Genomic DNA, 26176 nt, shown 5'->3' on the forward strand with positions numbered 1-26176 from the left:
CCACAGGAGCTGACAGAAACCAAGTGACACTGAGAAAACATGCTATGAGGACAGAAGTGTTTGAGGGTTTTTCATGTAAGGGTAACTACTGCAGTGAGGCTTTACTGATTATTGCTAAGGCTGGACAGGATGGATGTTTTTGATTATGCGAGTCCTGATTTGGTATGTGGAGGTAAACTCATAATTTATGAGGAAAATGAGGAGGCGAGAGTTCAAACTACTTTCTTTAACAGACACTTTGTTTTCCTGATATTAGACTGATGTTAAATTGTTTTGGAAAGTTTCTGCAGCACCCAGTGCTATTCCAAGACAAATCAGTAAATTACTGATGCAAGTTTGCAGGAACCCTGGTGTTCTGGACCCTCTCTGCACCTTCCCACTAAAGCTAACAGTTGCAGAGTGAGACAACCCTATATAACCTTGGTGTCCTTTATTACGAAAAAGGTAGATAGCACTCTCAAAGTAGCCCAATACCTGTTAACCTCTTCCTTTTCTTTGGGAAATGGAACATACAGTGTTTGACCTTTAGTCAGCTTTATTTCTCAGCAAGGTGTAGTGATAAAGTAATACTTCTAGCTTGGGAAGCTGGTTGCTTACCCTCCAAACTTTATTCAGAAGCTTAGATGCTTAGTGGGATTTCCAAAAATCCCACTCTGTGTATATATATATACGTAGTATGTGTCTATCTGGTAATATGGGGTGTGTATGTGTGTGTATATATATATGTGTGTGTGTGTATATATATATATATATAGTGTGTGTGAGTTTAAGTGCAAATTCTTTGAATTTACATAGATATTTAGCATCAGATCTACAAGTTAGTATTTCTAAAACCAATTTCTTCTTCTAATATTTAAACTTCTAATCTTAAAGTTACTAACCTGTTATCATAGGAGGAAGTCTTCAGACAGCAGAGTAATAGATGGCTATAAAAACAAATGAAATAATTCTGAGAATCCCCTTTTTTGGTTTTCAGGTTGTTTACATACATGGAGTCACAGCAGAAATATAATGGTGAAGATGTAAACTGGATTGCTAAATGCTTTTCCCCAGTTTTAGTTCTGGTGCTTCTCTTTCTGAAAAGCATATGGTACATTATCAAGTCCCAGCTTGCTTTGTTTTTGCCTTGCTGCTGAAAATCAAGCCTAGAACTGCATATGTTTCATGATCTTTTCCTCGACAGGAAAAAAAATCCGTGTTGAAAGTTGTTTAACAACATATACTGTTATAACTGTTCTCACTGCTTTCCATATTGTGCTGTTTTCCTTTCCTTTTTCTGTGTTTTGATTTTATAGAGTACAGAGTACATGCATGGCTGCTTCTGTCTTTTTGGTTAGGTTTGGGGTTTTTTTTGGGGGGGGGGGTGGTGGTTTTGTTTGTGGTGGGGTTTTTTTGTTTTTACTTCCTCTTTGGATCTGTTGAATTAGCAGATATGTCTAACTTTTTTCCTTTCAAGATTCATTAAAGTTTGTTTTAGTTGACAATTATTCTTCCGTCCTTCAGTGACTTCATAGCACTGAAGCGCACCAGAACTGTGTTCACTGGAACCACTGGAACTCTTCTGTGTGTAATGCTGGAGTGCCAGCTTACAGAAGCTGATTATAAAGCTGTATTTTTTCCAGGATTGATTAGTACTCTTGTGTAGCAACCATCACTGGAAAATACATAATCAAACTTATATGGGACATTCTGTATACAAAAAATCTTTTCCATAGAAGTTTTTAACTCGTTGATGGCTATGATTTTTAAAAAATAACACCACAAAAAAAAAAGCTATGAGAATGAGTTTTGATGCCTCAAGGTTATCAGATCCTTTCTGTATCTGAGTAAATATATTTTTTTGGTCAGGAAGACTGAAGTTTTGTCTTAGTTAAGTGTAAATTTTTTTGCTTTTGAGATCAGAATTTTCTCTTATGTATTTAAACTGTATCCTTGATTGCAGATGCATTGAAAACTTACTTTACATTTTCTAGAAGAAGCCATCATCCATAGCAGAAAGTGAGGATTCAAAATTCTTTGGTGTGTAGTTATGTATGAATACTGTGCTTCTTTTGGTTAGCTTCAGAAAGAAGTATCAGATTTATTGTACAATTTATACTAGCACCCAAATATATTTATTTTAATATTAGCTGTCTAAAAATAAATGTAGAAACGAGTGAAGGCTGTGTAGTTCATAGCCTTTCCTACTTGTATTTAGTATGAAAATTCATGGAATGAAGTATCCTCATAAACCTTCTCTGAGTAATCCTTCTCTTTCTCTCTAAAATGTCTGTTTTCATTTGCGTGATATGAATCCTAGATTTATTTTGGTCTCTGATACAGTAGATTCCTCCCAAGATACTTGAGGCAAGATTTCCCTTGTTGAATGAATCTCTTCAGAAACTGGTATTTGGGAGAATTGAATGACATGTGAAAATTGGATTTAAAGTCAGTCAGTCACTGTAGGTTGCTAACATAGTCAATTGGGAGAAATAAGCATATCCGGAAGATGATATCTTTCAGGAAGGTGACTAAAGATCTGTTCCTTTTGTTTGTTTTGGTTTTGTTTTTCAAATGAGGTGAGGAGGTGCAAGTTGCCTGGTGCTGTAAGCATTGAGGTAGCCCAGTTCCTCTCTGCAGTCTGTTGCAAGTGGGCCCAGTTCCTGAGTCTGCGTGCTCCTCTATCAGTAAGGTTTGGAAGGGTACAGTTATGTCCAAGCAGTGTCCTGGACTTAGGCATGTTCCTTGGTCCCCTTCTCTCCCCTTCTTTGTGCCATGGGATACTTAATGCTGAGTAAGGCAGGACCTGAATGCCAGAGTCCAAGACCTATGAAGTCACCCTTATTGCTTACGTATATTTCCTCAGAGGACAGCTATTGTAATCTCTCTGCAACTGCTTTGCAAAGTCATATTTTTAACTACAGAAACTCCATTCTTAAAATATGTGAGAGTTTACACATTTGCAAAGAAGTAATCTGAAGTACATCCCCTGCTAGCTGAAGCCTGTTTTTTATCCCCTGGTGATTGAGAGGTTTATTTATAACTGGGCAAAGTCCATCTAACCGTCTGCATATTACAGAATTGTACACTTTATAGAGCAGCCAGAATGACATTCTCCAGGAAGAGATAGACTCGGGTTTACACATCATAGCAAAAATGGCCCTTGGCTCTAATTATTCTCCCTTTCTTTTTGGAAGTAGAGGATAAAATACATGAGAAAGAATTGGGGTTGTAGAGATTTCTCCCACCAAGCCCTTGGTCCAGTACTGACTGAGTCTTCCCAACCTGATCAAATTGAGGACGTAGCCTTTAATTTCTCTTCCTACTCAGGTTCGTGTTGTCACACAGTGTTTTGATATACAGTGATACCCAGATTTGCACAAAGCTAGGTGTACAGAGAACTTTATTGGGGCGGAAAAAACTACTTTAGAAGTGCTATTGAAACTCCTAGCATTCTAATTTTTTTTAAATGAAATGCTATTTTGAATAAATAGAGAATACAGTTCTTCCTTTGGCACTTCCTTTTGTGCTCTATTTAAGGTAAAAATGTTAGACACATCCATCAGTCTTAAATATTATGGCCTTTTAACTTGCTATATCACCAAACAGGAATCTGAGCTGTCAGAAGCAATGTTGGGAAATACAAAATTCTCTTCTAGACCATATACTTTCTAAACCCACAGCTTATGTTTCTTAAATCTTCAGAAATTGAATGTCCAAATTCAGTTTCAGCTTGCTTATTTACATTTTTCTCTGAATTGTTACAATTGTATTGCAGGATTGCAGGAAGGGGATTGTTTTTAAAGGATATTTATTACAAATTTTGATTTGAGTTGTTGTTCAGCAGAGTTCTTTAAAAAACAAGAAGGTGATACCTTTTTCTCCCACCTATCACTTCAGCCCTTGAATCAACTATATAAGTTACAGATTACTGCACAGCCAGAGTGAGCTCAGCTCCTGTGTGCGTGGTGAAGATCTCCACCAGTAACCTGCTGTTCATGGCACTTACTGGTTGTAAGGGAGAGAAATAGCGTCTATCCTGCTTGCTGGGTCCTCTTGCACTTCAGAAGGGTGAAGGAAGTCAGAACAAGGGCCAAAAGGGCTCTGCCTCAGCCTACAGAGGGAGAATCAATTGTATCTTTATGACCTTTCTGAAATGATGTATTCAGCTGTTAGGCCAAAGGTTGATCATGACTGCTTTATAATGTTGGATATTGTTTCTTGGTGAATGCCTAACTGGTTGCACACACTTTCAGACATGTCCAGATATTACTGACAAAGAAATTCTGTTAAGTAAAGTGCCATTGACTTGCGTCATCATTAGCAAATCTGTAACTGTCCACCTCACTTTGTTCATCTTGGCTAGCTTTCATAATGTTTGTCAGATTATTTTTTATTTTTTTATTTATCACTAGGTATTATATGGAAGGAGAATACTAGCGAAACTCTAAAAATGGCACAACTGTTCAGCTTGTTTCAAATGCGTGCCAACCAGCAAACTAATTCTTCCTCTCTTCTCAACGTTAAGATCTTCACAACAGATTCAGAGAGAACTGGAAGTAGGCAGTCTTTGAAAGTTTTGTTTTGGGTTTTTTTTGCATAGGGAAACACCAAATAGTACCTATTCGACACAAAGTATTTGCGGTCAAAGCGTGGGAATTGCAAAGTACATACAGTTGAAGTACAGCTGAAAAGTGTCTTCAGTTTTGATGCTCAATTGAAACAATTGCAAGAGTGTTTTGATTCCAGAAGTGTTGTGAAAAAGACAAGATTATTACAGGAAGAGAAGATTATTTTTTATGTATTTAAAATAAATACAGTATCTAAAAAACTGTTGCAAATCAGATCAAAAATCTTCAAAGTGCCTGGCTTGCTTTGAACAATGCCACATGTAGCACTTCACAGCACTCTTAGGTGTTTTGTTGGGTTTTTTTGGTTGATTGGTTTGGGGGGGGGGGGTTTTGGTTTTTCAAAATGAGGTTTTTGATTCTCTCAACATTTAGTAGCATCTTAAGCAACCAAGGGTTTGGGTTTTTTAACTGTAATTTTCACCTCAGACAATCTCTGTTAAATTACTTTGTTTTCCAAAATTAAATTGGCAGTCTTCTACCTTTCAGTGCATCTAGATACAACTTAAATGAAAGTTTACTCCCTGATTCTGTTTTGGACCGTTGCAAATATGCAGATTGATCAGGGAAAGTGCCTACTGAGGGGACTAGCTCCTGCAAAGTATTAGCTGAAAGCTTAGCCTTTGCTATCACTTTGCTGTGCAGTACGAGCTCTGTCTCTCATCCAGTTTTACTTAGTGTTGTAAAGCTGAAGTCCTGTGGACTTCAAACAACAAGTCATTGTGAAATGAGAATAATCTGGTTGAAGTCTTCCAGTTTTTATTTATAGAGGTTGATGTGTCTAACCACTGGCCAGGACCAGATGCCTCGGAAAGTTCCAGAGTTCAGTGACACTTTTTTCCTAACACTGTTTCCATCTAATTCCCTGTAAACAAGGATTAGCTTAAAACTTTGAAGCACAAATGTTTGTCTGTTGCATTATCCAAATTATTTGAAACACTTCTGTTACTATTATATCTTTAAATCAGTAAAAGTATAAAAATAAGAGTAAGTAGCAAATTTTCTGTGCACTATCTGCTAACCACAGACTGTATCAATGCTAATGAAACAGATTGGGTTTGCTGTAAATGAGACACAACTTTGCTTACCCAAGCTGTGAGAACTGAGAATGCAAAAGAGAAGAGACAAAGCAGAAACAAGTAGTTCAAAAATGTAAGTATTTCTCAATAATAAAGAATGACACACACACTTATGGAACATACAGTAATTAATACTGTTATACCTGGACACTAAGAAGTCTTGAACATTTATCAGTGACATTAGATGCAGACTCTAACATTTCTCTTTTACTGGTTCTTCTCAGAAAACTTTACATTTTTACAAAACAAGGCTCTAAACCATCTTTCCCCTCCTCCCACTCCACCTCGTGATCAACTTTCTGCTGATCATCTTTCACATGAAGAGAAAGGGGGGAAACATATGAGTACAGTAATAATTTAAAAAACCTTTTCATAAATAAAATCAATTTATCTGCTAGAATAAAAAAAAAATCACCAATTCTCAGATCTTTACAACCTGCCTTTCTACAAAAAGCAGTGAAAGCTATTGGAATCTATAGTTTTTGAATGTCAGTGCCACTGAACAGTCTAGTCATCTTTCCAGCCTCCCTGTTTCCAGTTGTTTCTAGGGATATTCTGTTGTCTTAGTGCATTCAGTGGTGCTGACAGTATCTTGTAGCAGCGGTTAAAGATGAAATATTTGCTGATTTTACTATCTGTCGGCTGCCTTTTAGAAAACTGACACAGAATTATTTGCTCTCCCCTGAAAAATATACATAGGCCTTAGGAGCATGTCACTGAATAGATGGCTGCTTTCTCTCACTTTCTTTGGGAGGTGCTGCTACTACCTGTCCAAGCTGAAACAGTTTGGATAGTGTTTGTTTTTTTTAAAATCCCAAACATACTGCAACGTATTATGTGACAATTTGTAACATTTACTTAATTCTGTATGGATTTCCTCTGTAATCCTGAAACCCAAGATTTAGTAGCCTTTACTACCCAGATCTTTTCTGTTCTTCATTTGGAAAATGTTACCTCCATATATGGAGCAGTTAGATCCCTCTAGATTATCATTCAGTATTAGCAGATGCTATGGTAGAGAGTTGTGTAGTTGTGGGAAACCTATAAATTGGAATTTGCTCAAATTTGGTGGAAAATAGAAGATTTCAGAACTTTAGTGTTAAGAGCATTGCATTAAGAGTGTTACTTGGACAATGTTCAATGTCTATAGGACACTTACTTATAAGGATAAGAAGCCGGTTTTCTTCTATCATTCATACTAAAACCAGGAGAGAATTTAAGATAAAGAAAATTCTAACATTACTTTTCCTTATAGATACCACAGAAATGTTGTGTCCTTAGTCTGTCACAACAGACTGGTGTGATATAGTAGAGAGCTCAACCTAAAGTTTTCCGAACCCTTTATTGGTTTCTAGCCAACATAAGTGGGGAGGGAGAAAGTCTTTAGGAAGTCTAAAAGAAGATGGAGATAGAGAAATCTTCTGAAAGATGACTTTACAAAAGAATTAGTTGGAAGTGACATTCTTCACAAGCGTGAAATTCTTAAATTGTTTTAAATTGCCAAAGGCTTAAGACACTGTTTTAATTCAGCTTTTATTACTGATGTGTCAGCTGTTCCTATTTAATAATCTTATGCTGTGTGTAATACCTGTTACACAGATCTCTTGCATTTTTCCATTTAATCGGTTTTCTAAATGTTAGTGGGTTTGATTGTGGAAAAGAGTAGTTCATACCCTCATTAGCATCGTTATGATGTGAACAGCAGGTTTTGAACAGAATGGAAAAATGACTTGTGCCACATTTGTAACTGACATTACCTTAGCTGGACCACAGATGTGATTCCATCTGGCAATTCCTGTGCTGCTAATGAATAACAACACTCAAGTCTTGCAGTGTTCTTTGATCAGTAGCTTTTAGGGACATACAGATACTGTTGTACTAGTCCTACAAACAGGGAACCTCTGGCGTAGGTGAGATGACAAACGCACAAATCACAGTAAGTCCGCGTTGGAGCCACAGCAGAGTTAGCATCTTGAGTCTGTGTCCAGTTTTCCCTGTTCACTGGACCGTGCTCTGTGGAGCCAACCTAGATGTAATGATTTTCCTTGTAACAAAAGACTGTACATAGATAGAAAACCAGCTGCTTTGAAAACTAAAAAGTAAATGTTTTCAATAATAAAATGATACTGGATTTGAATAACTGATACCTTGAGCCTAGAAAGCTTTTAGTTGGTAAAGAATTTCATGCTGATCAAATGTTAGGAATATGACTTGAAGCTAAAATAGCAGAAAGTTACTTGTTTGTTATAAGTAAGCTGTAGGTTTGAGTCCTTTTACATAAAAGTCTGTGTGTATGTACGCTTGCTTATTACCTTTGAAGACATTACTGTCCCAAGTAATTCTTAAATTTTTTTATACCTCAGGCAACATTTAATCAGTAATCTCATGTTGTTGCATTCCAGATACATGACACTGCTTTGTAACAACTTGGTATCTTGTCTGTTCATGGGTTAGGACTTAAAACAGAGTAATGCATATGTGGTATTTGAAGTAATTTCTCACAAGAAGGGAGGGATGCGTGTTTTGCCCTACGTGGCTGTCTTTCCACAGGTGAGGGTATGCCAGCGGGCCCCTGCTATTGTTGGGATTAAAGACCACAGATGTGAGGTTGCCAGCAACTAATACTGGATGTCTTCAGTTCAGCTTTTTAGTGGAGACTAATAGAGGGAAACCATCTTTGTCAGCCATCTGAAATGTCTTAAATATTAATATCTAATAAAAGATATTTATGGTTATAGTATTATTTAGGGCAGAGATGTATGTAAATTATAAAGCAAAACTGGGAAACACACTTTTTTCTTTTCATGCCTCTTAATGTATCTAATAAATGCCCAGTATAGAGTAACACAGTACTTAAGAAAAAGTGCAGTAGAATCCAGTTGATTACTTCTTTGCTTTATCTTTTTATTCTCTTATAAAGTGGGTTTTTTCCTCCCTCCTTTCTGGCTTATTTGTAAACTGAAGTCATGAGCTGCATCATAGATTCAAGTATAAAGTCAGAAGTTGGTTCATTCCAAGCTAGTATATCCTATCTGGGAATCAGGAGGCTAAATTAAAAATGCAGTTATAAAATGGCATATATTTGGAAGCTTTGTTCTCTTAAACCCGAACCTTCTGTTGACTGACGTTAGATGATCCAGAAGCAGATGCTGCAGCAGCTATTTGTTGATTTAGTTGCTATGGTGACATGATACATTCGTGTACAGCAGGAAGCTCACTGTACGTTGGCTAATTTGATAGGAAGGAAGGCTTGAGGTAGGTATTGCTGACTATATTGTTAATTGATCCTACCTTTCACATCCTGCCTCCACATGCTTTGTGGATGCACAGCTATAGAGGAAGGTAAAGGGAGATACTCCAGCCTGGCGTTTAGGTTAAGGTGCCCTGTTAAAAGAAGGGGGAGGCAGTGCTCAACACATCGCCGAAGATTACCTCAGTATTAAGTGAATGGAACAGATTGGAGCAGCCGGAGTGGTGACTGTTGAATCTTCCTTCATCCTTTGTCACTGTGGTAGCACCAGTTGAATGAGAGAAATAAAAGGATGCGAGCAACAGTAAGTCAAAGTGCTAAGGCTTTTGAAATGGGTTACGAGATAAAGCATGTCACTAATTAACATCTTGATTGGAGCTATTAGTGGAGAAAAATGTAATTGTTCTGAATGTACCCTAATGACAGAGCATAAACGTGGCTCTGCCTGGAAGTTGTGTTGTATTATATTCACCCTTTTCCAGAAATACACCCTTTTTAAATCTTGTTGCAGACAGACTGTTAAAGATACAGTATACATCTTACAAAGGGCTTGGCTGTACCCCCGTCTTAACAGGTTTAGTTGAGTGTTTTAAAAATTTTTGAAGTCAGAATGACCAAAAGCATTAGCTACGGTGTTTTCCTAAATTTATAAAATGTTCAAAAATGAATTTACCTTTGTCTTTTTGGCTAAAAATACTTATCAGTACTGCTGAGCTAACTTCATTGCAGTGTTTTTAGACAAACCACTGCTGTCTATTTTTATGTCGATGTATATTACTAGTGCATTTAGAAATATGATTTTGGTAAAGTCTTTCCATTATTTGTGAGTTTTTGCTGACAATCATTTGCTACTGCCTCAGCACCTATAACCATATAATGCTAAATATAGATGTTTTCAGATTAATAAGAAACAAAACAAAACCAAAAAACGAACCCTGACCGTGAAGCTCTTGCCTCTTTCCTAGTAAAACATCTCAGAAAAGAACATTGTTTCTGCTAGTATAGAAATGGATTGTGATTTCATTTTCTTTATATTATGGTTTCAGAGGTCCAGGGAAATGTTTTGGAACACTTTAGCCTCTTGGTTTCTAGGAAGTTTGTTTGGAGGAAAAAAACAAAACACCCTACAGCCCCCCAAAACACACACATCCCCAAAACCACTCTAGAATGAGAGAAAAACAGAACTCTGCTTTTCAGTAGTACTGTTTTACTCCCATTTGTAATCTTTCTTGTTGTACAGACAGTCTCTTACTATGTTATTTAAGTATGCTTTAACCACAGTTGTAATATAACACTCTTATTTCTTCATATTATATATGATTTTAGCAGTGGATAAAATTAATGTAACGTATCTTAGCTTTTCCCCCCCACTTTTTCCTTGCCTTCTTAAGTCCCCACATTTTTCAGTATTTTAATACGTATGCCAGACTATGAATTGGCTTTGCTGCTAAAGGGTTGGAATTTTTTTTGTTATTATATATTTAGCAGTAGATCTATTAGCATTCTTGTTACGTATATTTAGAGGCTTTTAACTTGGTTGGAAAATTTGTCCCAGATTTCACTCATTCTGGAAAAATGTGTAAATTCACGAAGCATAACTAACTTCTTTTAGAGGAAGATATCAAGTAACTCATTCAGTTCCCTTCCCCTTCAGTGGGAGGTGGTGGGTGGCTGGGCAGAGGGAAGGATTCCAAATATCCGTTTACACTGAAATTCAATCTGGTTCCTTTGGTTTTCTTGCCTTTGTGGTGGTAGACAGTGCTAGCCTGTAGAGAGAACAGAGCGTCAGTTCTCATGTGGGCTTATCCCACAACTTCACACATGACACAAAGTATATAATGTATTTTGGTTTCTTTAGCCTCAGTCAGGATTAAAAAACTTAACCTTTTTCTTTCTCCCTTCAGCAGGCTGATAGTCCTTGATACTGACGGATGTGTTTGAAAGCTAAGATATTTTGGAGGCACAGAGAGAGCTTGACATCTATAGATTTTTCTTTAATGCAAATACAAAAATATTTCTCTCGTATCCCAGTAACTCTAAAGTGATAGTTTCCATCTCTCAGCTAAGACTTTGCTGGGTAGAAATAAACCCATAGGTATTAGGAAAACTAAGTATTTTAAAATGATGTCGTATATTCAGTAGCTAATAACTTTTTCTACAGACAGAGAAGCTTTTAGGTATAAAAGCATTTATTTGGGCAACACAATTTGTTACCTGCTACAAAAGATTTGAAAACGTGGCTGTGAATACCAGACTTGTAAACAAAATTTTACTGTATCTGAATTGAATATCTTGATGTTTGTGCTGGCTTAGAGTTAGAAACTGTATTTCAGTCAGTCCTGAAGTGAGGTGGTATTTGAACTGTGGCTTTAAAATGTATAATACTTAGATCATCCTTATGTGGTGAGGATAGGCTAAACTCTCTTCTATAAACCTTATTCAAATCTGCAAAAATTTCCCCAAATTAGGTAGGTCTTCATACCTTTATGGAGCAGGGTGGAGGAGGAGGTTAGCAACTGTCTTAATTCAGGATTTGTTTTGTTTTGTGCCTGTGTGAAAGATCATCTGGTATATGTCTAGACACAATCCTTTGTTGTTTGGGTGGGGGTGTTTTACTTCAGACTAAATTTAAACTGCTAGAACCTAAATAATAAAGCAAAAATATTATCTCTGTATATATAAGCAATAATTTTTTGCATAAGTAGTTTTTTCAAATAAAATCTCTTTTGACTTACAGATCCACTGCATATATGTATTTGATAGAAGTGGCAAAGTATTTTTGAGGCACTATTTTTAGGCTGGCTGTATTGTCCACGTGTGTGTGTATTTGGGGAGGGAGCCTTGTTGTTTAGCCTTTGAGTATTATTCAGAGAGCTGCTTTAGCACATGTATAATGGTGAGCAAAAGAAAAATATGTCGACTTGCTACAAGACGTCTTTTATTAAGTTAGTTTTTAGAGCTCATTGACTTATTTCAGGTTTTACTGATTGGCTTTTTTTCCTCCGTAGGGACAGAAATAGTTTCGACTTCTAATTGTGTTTACAGTTTCTGCTGTGGAAGGATGTTGCCTTAAAACAGTGAAGTAACATGGTTGTGGATTAGTCCTAAGCTTTTTTGTTTTCCTGCTTTATCAGTCTTTCTCCTCACCTAGGGCCCTTATCAGGATGAATCCAGTTTTGGTATTGGTACTTCACAATAATGTCCATGGGTTTTATTTCACTCTTGCTTACTAACCACCTGATGGAAAACAGTCATTAATTGTGCAAGCCTATGTATAGTTTATCTTTTGTGTGTGTGTGTGACTGAGAGCATTGGGAGAACTTTTCCCTGCATATTGTAATATAAATACGCATTTGTGATGCCACAAGTCTGATGCTGCCTTTCTTTCCAGTCAGCTAGCTGAAATTATCTTGAAACCTGGCAATCTGCTACTACATCACTACTTCTGTTAGTAGGATGGAAGTGGAAGTAGACATGCTTGTAGAAGTGTGGATCTTACTGACGGAACGAGGGATCGTTTGTAATTGTTATTTCAGTGGAGTTAATGGGCTTTTTGGCCTTAATTAGTGTGCAAACAAACATATTCAAAGCAGGATTTCCTAGCTCTGTATTTTAAATTCCATTCTGTCCCTCACTGTGCTCCAATGAAGGAATACCTTAACCTGCATACTTGTCTGGCACGAGCAAATTGTTAGGCTGCTTAAGAAAGTATTCTGTATCCATAAAGACAAGGATTAGTAAGATATAAATCAGCTATGTTTTGTATCGTTGCTGTTCTGCCTTTAAGAGACATTGTGACCATATTGGTGGAGCAAAATACTTCTAAGAATCTTATTTTGGCTTCTGCAGCCTCTGCTTCATGCTGATAAAAGTTATGTCTAGACCTTTCTGCAGATGCGTGTTAACATTTGGCCTCAGAATTTCCCTTTTTTGGAGCAGCCCTCTGAGGCAAGGTGGCTGCAGCTCTGTCTTGCACAGATCTCCCTTCCACCTTTTGGTTTTTTGTGTTTTTAGTCTTGTAATTTTTTTTCCTGACTCCAGCTATTTTTTATCAAATTCATTTCTTCAGCATTAGAAGTAAGCTAAGGACTTGAAAAAACATCCGACTCCTTTCCTGGTTCAGTCTGCAGAAATGTCCTGTAGCTTCTCTTGCAGATAGTGAAGAGCTTACTGAATAGAAATAAGAAACATGAAGCACTCTCCTCTCTGAACATTTGTACTGCCTTTATTCTTTAGATGCAAAATCAGAATACTTTCTCATCCTACTCATGCTGATGTAGTAAAGCTAAATCATATATGAGATCTTCAGATGAAATGATTGTTAAATTATCATTACATCTGTTGATACTAGTATGTCCAAGTCAATGTTGCATATCTCTGTAGGAAGTGATCATACTACTTGAGCTACAATAAAATTATATTTTAATTTGGAATTCTTTGAGGAGAGAAATAGTATAAAATAGTCTTATATGGAATTGTTGTATTCTAAGAGTATATTTATTGTATAAGAGCAGCTCAAATTACAATTAAGGTGAAGAATAGATTTTCAAAGCTAATTAAGATGGTATCCCTTAACTAGTCCTTCAGAAAGGTAAAACGTTGTAATGCTTCTTCAGGCTGCTGTCAGGCAGTGTTTATACATTAGTAATTTCAGCATGCCCAAGAATGTTCCCAGAGACTGAGGCTAAGTGTCATGGAACAAGTCTGTTCTAGTAAACTATCTTTTCCTCCAGTACTGTCTGGGAGAAGACTGCTCATTGGCATCGGCTCGTGTTGTGCTCAGGACTACTGTAACATTGTTCATCATCCCAGGTGATGTTCCTGAGCACTGCTTACTTTGCTAATACAGATGTGGTTTTAGGTATCTCTGACGTGGTCAAGGGGATGAAGCAGTTCTCCTAGGAGAGATTAGAAATATTAGGACTCCTCAGTTTGCAGAGACTGGGGACAAGGAGAGAGAAATGGCTAAGGCTTAAAAAATAATGAAGCAGGTGGATGAAATTTACTCAGAACTGCTCAGCAAATCCCATAGCACAGGAACTAGGGGCATTTAAGTAGTAGGAGATTGTTTTTAAAATGGCTAGAAGGTGAACTTCAGGAGCTTGCTGCCATAGGAGGTTGTGGAGGCAATTCAAAGTGTAAGCAAACTCAAAGAGTTTAGGCAAACCCATGGACAATGACAGAGATGGACTGCAGAAAGTGGCCTGGCTTGCTTGCTCTCCCTAAAGAGCGTCTCTGATTGATATATTAGAGACAAAGTACTGGGCTAGATGGACTGCTGACCTGAACTGCTGACCCAGACTATGAGGACATTTCTTATGTTCTTATTTGGCTTGAGCAGCTGCCTGAGTTTAAACAGCAATTGCAGGAAAAACCTATTGAGCTTTCTAATATGTGGCAAGATTCAGTTTTGTTAGGAAGCTGGTCTTTGCCAATCCAGGCTATGTATCTTGAACTGACAGTGGGTAGGCAGGAAAGTAAATGTTTTAAAATCAGGAAAAAAGTCAAGTATTCCATGCTAAGAAGGGGATTTAATGAATACTATTCCTTTTTGCAATGCCTTTCTATGTTTTTAGGATGGATTTTGCTTTTAATATTGTACTAAGAAGAAACTTCTGTAATCCATACCTATTTAATTAAACTACTGCAAAGCTTAGTATGTTGTTCATTTGATCTGGGTTTATCTTCTAAAATATCTTTTGTGGAATAAATTAAGTATCATTGAAAAGTATGAAATTTCACTGTTAAAACTCTGACAGTCTTTGGCAACTGTATTTCAGGTAGTTCAAACTTTAGTCATATGGGCTGGTAATTTTGTTTTATATATGCAAGAACTATTTTTAGGATAATTGTATAGCTGCAGTCTTGTATTGTCAACTTGTATGCTATTCTCTGGAAAGAGATTTTGTGCTGTTTTTCATCAGGAACTATATTGAGGTCATGTGGATATCATTAAATAACTCTTTAAAGGAAACAATTTATAGTCCCAGGGGAAATTACACAAAACTAGTTGTTGACCTAATACTCCCATTTCTTAATAGCAATGCCTTAACGTATTTTGAACTTGAGACAAAAATATGTTGAGTCAAAGTTGTGTTAGCATTGAGAAATTACACTTTTAAATTTTATTAGGTTCTGTTATAGTTGGTTATGCTTTAGAAGTGCTTGTAGGATTCTAGAGCCTGTATCAAGGCCTCAGTGCCTTAAGTTCGCATTATTTTGTTAAGGTTGTAAAGTCCTTAATTAGTGTTTTGTTGATTTAGAAAGAGAAATGGCATTTGAAAAGTGGCTGTGTTAAACGTGCCTCCCACTGAGATTGACACATCACAAATGAATTTTTTTCAGATTATAATAATTATCTTAGAGGAGCAGGCAATGGAAATCTGGATAGAATAATGCATGTTAGCTTTTGGATAGCAGACCTTTAGACGCTCTGAGTAAAGCAACAGGATTTGTCACAAAAAGATTGAGGCATGGGAAGAGAGGCCAAACCATCAGATTTTTCCAAAGCTTTTCACTTAGTTGCAGCCAACATGAATGTTTTGCCCAGAAGAGGAAAGAGATCAAGATCTAGAATATTCAGTGTGACGAGGGCCTTGGTTTTCATAAGTACTGATGTCAGGCTTCATGAAGTAGCATGTTGGACAATAAGATGTGCAAGCCTGCATAAAGCCATCTAGAATGAGATGAAAGAGCTATAAATACTAAGCAACCTGTAGATTTTATTTGCCTAACACGTGATGCTGTGAAAGATCCATGTTACCTTTTCCTTTAGAGAAATTTTCTTGTATCTTTGATTATGTGCAGCAGACTTTTATTAGACAAGAGGGAATCCTTGTGAGTGATTTGTCTCTCTTTGGTAATATCTCTTCTGACCAGAAAGGTATCAGTCTCTCTCTCTCTCTCTCTCTCTCTCTCTCTCTTTCTCTCTCTCTCTCTCTCTCTCTCTGTGTATAGCTTTAATTTTTCTTATTTCAAATTGCATCTACTAGGTGGTGAGTAAGTGTCAAAAACGCCCTGCTCAAAGCAGTGATTACTCCACGGGGTTCAGCAGTGATAAGGCTGGTCCAGCAACCAGTGCTGGTCATGTTGACACATTACCCCAACACAAAGACTTTTGAAACAAGCAGTTCTTGAAACTTCTGAAATTACTTCAGCCCTGATTCAGACTCTCTTTTGGCACACCTGGCAACAAATACAGCCTATCTTGGAACAGTTGTAAAATACAAATTTGAGTGCACAACATAAAAGCAAGGCTGAAAGTGGGAGCCAGTGAAATAAATACACAGGCATCAAGTAGACTAATAGTCCATTGACAAAAAGGCTCTACTTCCTGTTCCTGGGAACTGAGTATCTAATTAAACTGCATTAAGTTGGTGAGTCTCCCTACCCTTTTGAGTGGAAGTCAGATATCCTCAGAGATGTGAAAATCTGATGACATCCTGAGTGTCAGAGTCGTGCTGGACTCGATCAGGAGACCTGTTGCCTCATGGCACAGCTGCTGCTGAACAGTGCCCCCTCTCACTGTGTTACACCGTGGTTGGCGTGCTGAGCCTTTACTTTCTCAGGCTAGCTGTGGAGTGAACAACAAAGATTCTCACACAGAAGAAACCACTACAAAAGAAAATCAGGAGGCATAGGGCCCACTTGCTGCAGTTGGACCAGTACGTGCGTTCCCATGCTCAGATCCACTCTGCTAGCTGGAGCCTCCAGTTCAGATATCCTGCAGCAGAGGTCTGGAGGAGGAAAACCAGCAGGTTCCCAAGGCGGCAGCATTACTCAGGTTACCAACCTCAGGCACTGACACAGAAGAAATGGGTTACCAGTTATCCCCCATTCGCTGTTACTTTAAAAGTAGGAATCTAGAGAATTATACTAGCCATTGCCCTAAAACTTGAGGGTTTTGCAGTTCTTCTGCTTCTCATAGTTTATACAGTGGAGACCAAGAATATTGAGCTGAACACTTGTACAGATTGACACATCAGCTGCAGCCAGAATGGCTTCTCCCAGGAGTTAGAGCATATTAAATCAGCCAAAAGATTTGGGCAAATGTGCTTATCTAATGCACACATCAGACATGGAAAGACATTCTCATGTACTCCTGCAAAGCTTTTGGGTACTTTTATTCCAGTCTAAATTTCAAGCTAAAACTTTCAATTGTAGCAGAGAAGGGAAAGTGAATCAATGAAATATGTCTTCAAAAAGTTATGCCTGCTTGAGGAGTCTGAAAAAGAAATTGTAAGAACTCATCCACTTCTATTTCTCTCCTTCGTCATGTTCTGAAGGTGATAGCCAGTTGTTAAAATGCTACCCTCAAACACTTAGAATAAACTCTGGCAATACAATATTTTCTGAAGACCTGTAAGTCTTATTTGAAGTTCATGTCTAAAATCCTCTTGTTTCTAAGTTTAGATTACATTATGAATGCTAACTCTTACTGAATTTTATATTCAGACATACTTTGGAAGATCTGGAAAATTTATTAGCATGATAAAATGTAAATAGTGATATAGTTCATTGTTTCTTTTCTCAAAGAGTCTAAAGCTTCTGGAGACATCTTTCTCCAGTAACAGCACTGTACCACATGAAACAACTTAAAGTAGTATTTTTAAAATGCATGCTCAAAATTGAGCTAAGTCAATATTGAATTACATGGCCTAAGTTTGAAAATGTGAATATCCATCATATCTCATCAAAGTTAGGGTAGAACTTGCCATCTTTTCATTAATTCGTAATGTTGCTCTACCAGAGGGGGAGGAATTCACATGATTTCTGCCTCTTCCTCACCCTTACCTTTCTCTCTGGTATTCCTAAAATGAGTAACACTCAAGTTTCCCATTTTCTTTTTTTGTAAACAAGACCAATTTTATTTCTTTTAGCAATTTGACAGAGTAAATTTTTGGCCATAATGTTGAAGAGTTGTGTATATAAAGATTTGTGTGTCTCCAATTCACACCAGGAGGAGGACTTACACTCTAATTAGACACGTGCAAGCAAGAGTGAAGAAGGATGTATCCAGAAAGGAAATTATGAAATGCACCTGCTCTTCTGGTTTTTTTCTTTGTTCATAATTTTAGCTAGATTCTTCATGGTTACAAACTTTTTCTCTCACAGAAAGGCAGGTTTCAAATGAGAATATAGAAGTCTAAAATGGTAACAGGCTTCTACTTTGGTACATGTCAGACTTCCTCTGTTTATTTTGGCTGATAAGTGTGCTTTGCTATCAATTCTGTATTGCATGGGTTTACAAAATTAGGATAAACAGCTTTCCACAAATAAAACTATACATATTGTTTCATGCTGTGCATCTGGTGCACTTACTTTGTCATGACTTCTAATAATGTTTTATCATCAATGAATGTACAAACATGCTTGGATCATGTAAAGAAGGAAATGACACAATGTTTCCCTTATGTTGAAAGCTGTTTGCCAAGTGGTTATGATAAATTCAAACACTGGGAATTCTGGGCTTCCTTCTGAAACTTTATGTAATGGTTTGATTAACGTTGAAGTTAATATAATCTGTTGAAATAATTTAAGCTGTACCAATAGCTTTTTAATTATACTAAGCAGTCAAGAAAATAAAATTTGTACAGGTACTATTTTACTCAGTTATTCTCTCCCTGGTTCTTTTGAAAAATGTTTGTTTAAAAATATCTGTACTTGTTCTTGCTCTTATCTCTTTTTCTCTGTGGGATGAAGGCAGCAAGCAGTGTGAAGTGAAAAATAATGTATTTACTAACCAGAAAAAAAGTTGTTTTTTCCCAGTAAAACTTTTTTTTTGCATGTACCAGACTTCTGTAACATATTCCTGTGTAATGGTTGTAAACACTCTTTTATTTTTAAGGTTATTCTTGTGCAAGTTAATCCAGGGGAAGCATTTACAATAAGAAGAGAAGATGGACAGTTTCAGTGCATTACAGGTAAAGCTGATAAATTTATTTTAATATTTCCTGAGTCTGCATCAGGAGAAATAAAAGGCAATTTGTTGTGTTGAAAGTAAAAGACTGACAGAAATTCTTTTAAATACAAGAGCCATTTAAAGACCTAAAAGATTAGGTGCTGAGGATCACTGGTTTTAGATTTCACTACCATAAACAAATTACTTTTTCTTATATTAGATGAAATAAAGTTTTTGGGGAGAGAAAGAGGGGAACATCTTCAGTTTGCAAAGCCAACAGGGAAGTGCTGTAGTAGCAACTTTTGACTAACCTCATTTATTACACAGACCTCAAAAGCTACAGTTAATTTGGTTTGAGTTCTTTTTTTTTTTTTTATTCTTTGCTGTCATGTGGACATTGTTTACTGGTCCCAACAGTAGCTGTCTGTTATCCCACTACTAGTTTTTCATTATCTGCCAAATTGCATCCTTTCTGACTTTTAGCAAGTGCCGCTTCAAAATACAAATGCTTTGTCTAAGTGTAGCATCCCCGTATGCAGTGGGCAGTTTGGATGTTGTTTTCTATTCTGAATGATTATAGCCACCAGTTAAGCCTATCTACAGCTGCAAGAAATAAGCAGTCAGATATTACTGCTGTTTAGAATACCACTTTACTGTGTTATAAGACAGTATCCACCGATTCAGCTATGGGGTCACTTTTTTGCTTGTTATCTTCTGGGCCAATGAATCCTACCTTCTTTTTTTCTGGATGTTGGCCCAGCTTCAACAGATACTGTTCTGGGAAGTTGAAGCAAGTATTTTCCAGCTCCTTTCCCCCCTCTCTCCAGTCTGAGAAGAGACAAAAGGTCTGGTTTCCAGTGTCATAGGCAGGTCCTTTGACTACAAAATAACTGATTAAAAGGAAGCCTTGGATTGTAATTAAATTTATATCGACAATTTTTAAAGTTTACTTGTCCATTAGCACCATTTTTCAAAACTTTGTGCTGGTTGCATAGTATTGTTGCTTCCTTTGAGCCACAAATGGATCAGTGTTGCAGCTCAGTTCTATAGGGCTTATTTGAAACATAGCTGTGTAATAATGACTTGGCAATATCTGAGGGGAACATAGTGATTTTTGTCTTGCAATTTAAGTTAAAGAACAGATAAGATGTATTTTACTTCTGTTGCACAAAATATGGAGGAAAATGCACAATGCATGCATTGCATTTTTTGTTTTAATTTTGATTTATCAGGTGGGCTTAGTTGGGGGGGGAGGGGAGTGAATTGACACTTTCCTTGCATGATTGTCTTGAAAGCAGGAAGTGTGTGATGAACTGCAAAAATATTGGGATAATGTCTTTATAGATATGGTTCTAATCTTTCATGGTACAGTTTTATCCGTGCCTGGCCCCTCTTGCTTTCTGAGTAGGCAGCTCACTATTGTGATTTGACTCAGCTGATGATTTCTTCATGCTTTAAATATGAAAGTGAGCATGAGCAATTATTAGACAATTGTTCCTGGGTCTCACTAAGTGTAAGACCTTACACCTTGCATTACACTAGGTGTAAGCTCAGGTATGGTCTTTACAACTTCCCCGAAGAGCGGTACTGGCAATCTAGGAACCTACATCCCAAATCAATTCCACAGCTTTTGCAAACTTCCTGTCACATAGACATTCTCCTTGTCCTTCCCCCTTCCAGGACATGAAAATACAGTTTATAAGTTGGTGGTAAAACAGAGGGCATAGAGGTTTTTAATATCTCTACATTCACTAATCTTAGAGCAGAATCTGAGTTGCACGTGATCTTATGAATGTTGTTTTTCTGGTCTATTCTTGCCACTCCTGAGACATTTTTGTGTTTTATGAGTGCTATGCCGATGGATCTTTCTACCTTTTGGCTTGTTGGGTCTGTCTGGCTTAAAGAAGTTCCCTTAGTAATTGATGCTGTACCTTTTTCATTGTAGGTATTGCAACTAATGAGGAATGTCTACTTTCCTGTTTTCTGTGTATAGATTTGTATCAAGTGAACAATTTCAGATGGTGTACACTGTAGAAAGCAATTTGGTATTGGTGGTCCTTTTTGCTCTGCCACAACTTCTCGAACATAGTTTGCCCTTGACTTGGCTGCAGAATGGATGACAAGTCTGCAAAATGGGTTACAGCCACAGGAGACTATTGCATTGACTCTAAGGAAAGCAAGCTTACATCAGTTCCCTGTTCTTTTCTTCACTGTATGCACTGTTATTAGGTCAAATCAAAGTTAAAGATGTGGAAATACATAATGAGTATGGTTTGGAGGAAACCTTATAGACATGCAGAGATGCTTATTTTTAAAAAAGCATGAAGAAAGCAAAGATGGCTGAAATTTAGTGGAGATGCAATCAATGGAAAGTTAATTTAGTCACTATAATGTTTCTTAATACTTTTTTTCAATCTCAGTTTTTCCTGTAAATACTTACCCATCTTTATACTCTTTTCTGACTGTATTAACTTAAAAGTCTCTGTGAAGAATGCATATTCAGCTTTTTATCTGATGTACTATGTAAAAAGAAGTACTATTACATATGTTAAAATGTGTATCTGTATACTACTTTGCAAAACCACAGCACGTATTGCCCACAGAAAAATTGTAATTATACACGACAAATATATTGCATATTGCAATTAATGTTTTTGTCTTGTATCACACTCAGAATCCACCTGGAGGAAAAGCATTAGTACAAGCAAAGATTTTTCATGAAGTGCACTTAATACTTTGTTACAAGCATTCTTTTATCCCTTTCAAAATGAGGTTTGTAAAGCTTACATGTGTAATTCACAACACTTACTTATTTGTGATAGAATGGTAAGTGACCACCAAACAAATATCTCTTAGTTTCCGATGTTTGCTTTCTAGAATGAACTGGTTCTGAGAACTTCATTTACTTCATATTTTGTGGGATATTCAATATTCTACAAATAACAAGGGCTTCAGTTCAATATTAAATGTATGACAAATTTTTTTTTAAGGAACAGAAAATTTTCAAGTACTGTTTATCTAAGTCTGTATTCTAATTTATATTTAGGAAAATGGCAGCTAACAAATATGTTGTCTCTTTGGAGTAAAGTCTTACTAAAAGATATCCAAAGAAAAAGAGAAATAATTTGAGATTACAAAGGACAGTAAGAATTTGGAATGGTACACATTGACCAAAGATGAAAACAATAAAATGTAAATCCAGGTTCTTGCAAGGCAATTTGCATGGGCATATGTTTAAATTGAAATTTTGTAAGTATAGTACTAAAATGAAAGAATGGAAGTTGAGAGGTAGTGAGCTGCTTCTGGATGGATCCCCAATAGAAGTGCAGATACCCAGATACAATAGTTCAGGTGATTTGGTAAGTTACTGTTCCTTGGATAATTCGAGATCTCTCTTGTGCTGTATTGCTGGTCAATTCGCCTTGAGATTGAGCTGTCTGCTAAGTCACTGTTCCTTGGATAATTCGAAATCTCTCTTGTGCTGTATTGCTGGTCAATTCGCCTTGAGATTGAGCTGTCTGCTGAAATCAATGTGGATTGTTTCTAAATCCAACCACAATGTTAATTGTATTTTCTTGCATCATATCCCCGTCTGTTAGAAACATTGAGATGTTCTATCAGTCTTTGTGCTGCTCTTGTCAGTTATTTTACTTGTAAAGAGAACTATCCTTACTTTGGATACTCTATACATAGAGTAAAACTTCTCAATTTGAAAAGGAGAGTCAGCGTCTCTCAAGAAAGGAGAGGTGTGAATAAAGTGGCTATTTTAGAGCTGTTCTTGAATCAATGAAGTAATGAAAACTTAGAGTACCAATTAATGGAGAAACATACCTGCTTTTTCTGTGAGCTAAGCTTCTGAAGAAAATGCTGCATTTATACCCAGGTCTCTGTACTGACTTACCGTCTGTTTGCTGGTATAACTCTCACAGATGATCTGTAAATCTTTGACTGTTTTGGAACTATGATAAGTGAGAAGTGGCTTCTTAATGTGGGCCTCTTCCATGGCAGACAAGATTGGGTGAAAAGGCTCTGAAGATTATTTCCTGGTTTGAAATCTCTTAAGGTTGGCAAAAGAGCAGTGGTGGTTAAGGGACCTTTTCTCCTTGGTGAATCCCATTCCTTTATTTTGGTGGAGTTTTGATGACTTAAAATAACTTGTGTGTTTTATTCTTGGTGTCTTACACTTATATTTCTGTAAAATAAGCAGCATGGTTGCTTTACATTTCTGTAGTTAGCAATCTTGGATCTTAGTTGCTTTTCTGTTGTATGTATTTTAACTTAAATACAGCTTCAAATGAGCACTTCTGTGTGCCAATGGCCATTTTTCTGATTTTATAAAATATTTTCTTTGGCTGCCTAGTAGTTTGATAGTGATAATTTCTGCTCCTCCTTGACACAACTTCAATTTAAACCATTTGTCAGTCTCCTACTTTCTAAAGACACTGTGCTTTTCTTGCTAGATAGATAGGAAGATATCTGTCTGCATATCCATGTGTTAGACCAAAATGTTTGTTTTCAGAAGAGCTCTTTTAAATCTATGAAACTGTTCTCACATACTGGAAATACTCAGACTTCTGTGGAAACTTTCCTTAAGTGAAAATTTTCTTCTGTTAAAGTGAAATAATCATCTACATTACAGTGATTCAGAAAACCAGGTTTGAAATGTATGAATGGGCTCTCTGTAGAAGTGAATTACTGCAGATCACTCATTCATGAATTCCTCCTATTGCAGAATAAATGAATGAAGATGACTCATCTTGAGCATATTTTATAACAGTCCCAAGTTACAGCTAAGGGTTATTAAATGTTACTTGACATAATAAGAGAGACCATGTTCTATATGTCTCTGCAAAGGAAAATTGCCATTTTCATAATAAAATAAGAAAATTTATGTAAATTAGAATGAGTCATAAATACTTAATGCTTTGAAATGAAGTATCACTACTAAGGTTAATCTCTGGGATAAAAGTTAAGCAGTCTTAACCTCATTTTTTCTCTTCAACATAAGGAATAAAATACTTCTGAAAAGTGTTTTCATGGAAGTCAAGAGGAAAAGAAGATCAATTCTGACACTACAGTAGTGAAACAAACTTTAGTTCATTCTAAGATTAACTTCAGTTTAGCAACACCAAACCTGCCCATTACCCAGAATATTGTTTGAACAAAACTGTTAAAGAATCACAGAATGGTTTGGGTTGGAAGGGACCTTCAAAGATCATCTAGTCCAACTCCCTGCCATGGGCAGGGATGACATCTACTAGATCAAGTTGCTCAAAGCCCCATCCAGCCTGGCCTTGAACACTTCCAGGGATGGGGCATCTACTGCCTCTCTGGGCAACCTGTTCCAGTGTCTCACCACCCTCATCATAAAATATTTTTCTTACGTCCAATCTAAACCTACCCTGTTTCAGTTTAAAACCATTGCCCCTTGTCCTGTCACTACAGGCCCTGGTAAAAAGTCTTTCTCCATCTTATAAGCCCCCTTTATATATTGAAAGGCGCAATAAGGTCTCCCCAGAGCCTTCTCTTCTCCAGGCTGAACAACTCCGACTCTCTCAGCCTTCCTTCATAGGAGAGGTGTTCATTTTTGTGTCCTTCCTCTGGACATGCTCCAACAGGTCTATGTCTGTCTTGTGCTGGGGACCCCAGAGCTGGACGCAGTACTCCAGGTGGGGTCTCATGAGAGCAGAGTAGAGGGGGAGAATCACCTCCCTCAACCTGCTGGCCACGCTTCTTTTGATGCAACCCAGGATACAGTTGGCTTTCTGGGCTGGGAGCACACATTGCTGGCTCGTGTCTAGTTTTTCATCCACCAGTGTTCCTAAGTCCTCTGCAGGGCTGCTCTCAGTCTATTATCTGCTGTTATCTGCTGCCAGGTCTCATGTGGTTGTGGTTGTTTTCAGATAGTGTTAGAGCAACCAAGCTGAACATTTTAAAATCCAAATGTACTGCTATTTAAGTACATTTGAACCAAAAAACCCCCTAGATTTATTTTGTTCTCAGTATCATCTGGTGCTTTGGTGTTGGGTTTTATTTAAAACTAATTTATTAATATCAGAGACAGTTAAAGACCAGTCATAAATTCTGTACAAGTTGCCACGAACCCCTCAGAAGGGAGTTTGCTAGTTGCTAGTTGGAAGATGCTTCTTTCACAAGAAGACCACAGCTTATTATCAAATTCTAAACCCACTGTGTTAAGTGGAGGAAGTGTGCGCTGTCATTCTGTGGTGATTTTTAGAATGTACTAGGATACCTGGCACTGCAGTAGTGATCCCATATGTTGGCTTTAAGGGTGACATCACCTTTAGAAATACCATATCTTGTTTGTTAAATTACTCTGTAGCCACTTTAGCACTGGGCAAAGTTTAGGAATAAAAGAATATTTATTTAAATACATAGATCTGTAGTAATGGAACAAACTAGCAAAACCAATAAAACACTGTTACCAAGAATTCTCTTCCTGAGCATCTCTAGTCTTCTAGGTGGCTTAAGAGCCTGGATAATGAATCCTTACAAGTAAACCCAGGTGTGTAATACAAAGTTTTTAGTGCTCTAGTTTTCCTGCTTCCATTAAGAACAGCTTACTGGAGCCACCCAGGGAAGCTGTTCTGGGTGATCTTTTCTTTCTGCAGCCCAAGAAGAAAATAAGTCTTCATCCTTGTTTCCATTTACCTGTTTCTCATTTCTAAATACTGAAATGTTATGTGATGACATGGGTAAGTTTACTTGCTTTCCTTTTTGTCTTCAGAGATGCTTTACAGCTTTTCTCCGCTGTAGCCTTCTGAAGACACAGATATAAAGTTTTATACATCAGTTCATTTTAAAAAACCTGAAAAAAAAACCAACCCACAACCCACCCTAAATGGTAAATAATTTCAGTTGTCTTATCCATTCCTCCTGTGTGAGTGCTGTAGAAGACTAAACGTGATATGCAAGACTGAAACTGGATATGGGTACTTAGATTAACATCCTTTTCTGCAGATTAATTTGAGGATCTCTGTCGGAAGTATTTAGAGGGCATTGAGGAAAGCTAAGACAAGTCAATTGAAAGTATGAGGTCACAGCAAGCTACAGTGACTTAAAGCCACTTAACTCTTGGGTGAGGATACCCATGTAGACTTTCAGAGCTTAGTCTAGGAGTAGCTTAACTTTAAAGTTATCTCCATTTGGAAATGACCTTCAATATACATATTTTACAAATTGTTTCATAGAAGTTTGCATTTCCAGCTACCTACAGTCAAACTAAAAATAATAGGAACATTGGTATTGGTCAGCTATGGAGGAGTATAATTGCAGAGGAGACTCAGTTCTCTTCTCCTGCAGCAAGATGATGAGAGAA

The 26176-nt window shown here is 37.1% G+C and overlaps 1 protein-coding gene across 6 annotated transcripts in view; it reads left to right on the plus strand.

Annotated features, from left to right (window-relative positions):
- FNDC3A (fibronectin type III domain containing 3A) overlaps positions 1-26176 on the plus strand; it is a 129678-nt gene that overhangs the window by 23531 nt on the left and 79971 nt on the right. For 5 of the 6 annotated variants that reach the window (XR_012040417.1, XM_072850228.1, XM_072850230.1 and 2 more), the window contains exon 3: positions 18784-18859. The exons of the other annotated variant lie outside the window; for it this stretch is intronic. Coding sequence is in view for 4 of the 5 variants with exons in the window: in XM_072850228.1 (XP_072706329.1) it covers positions 18784-18859 (76 nt within the window). In the remaining variant the exon portion in view is untranslated. The remainder of the gene's footprint in view (positions 1-18783; positions 18860-26176) is intronic. 6 annotated transcript variants of the gene reach the window in all.

The sequence above is a fragment of the Ciconia boyciana genome, chromosome 1, assembly GCF_034638445.1.
Source record: "Ciconia boyciana chromosome 1, ASM3463844v1, whole genome shotgun sequence".
NCBI classification, from domain to species: domain Eukaryota; kingdom Metazoa; phylum Chordata; class Aves; order Ciconiiformes; family Ciconiidae; genus Ciconia; species Ciconia boyciana.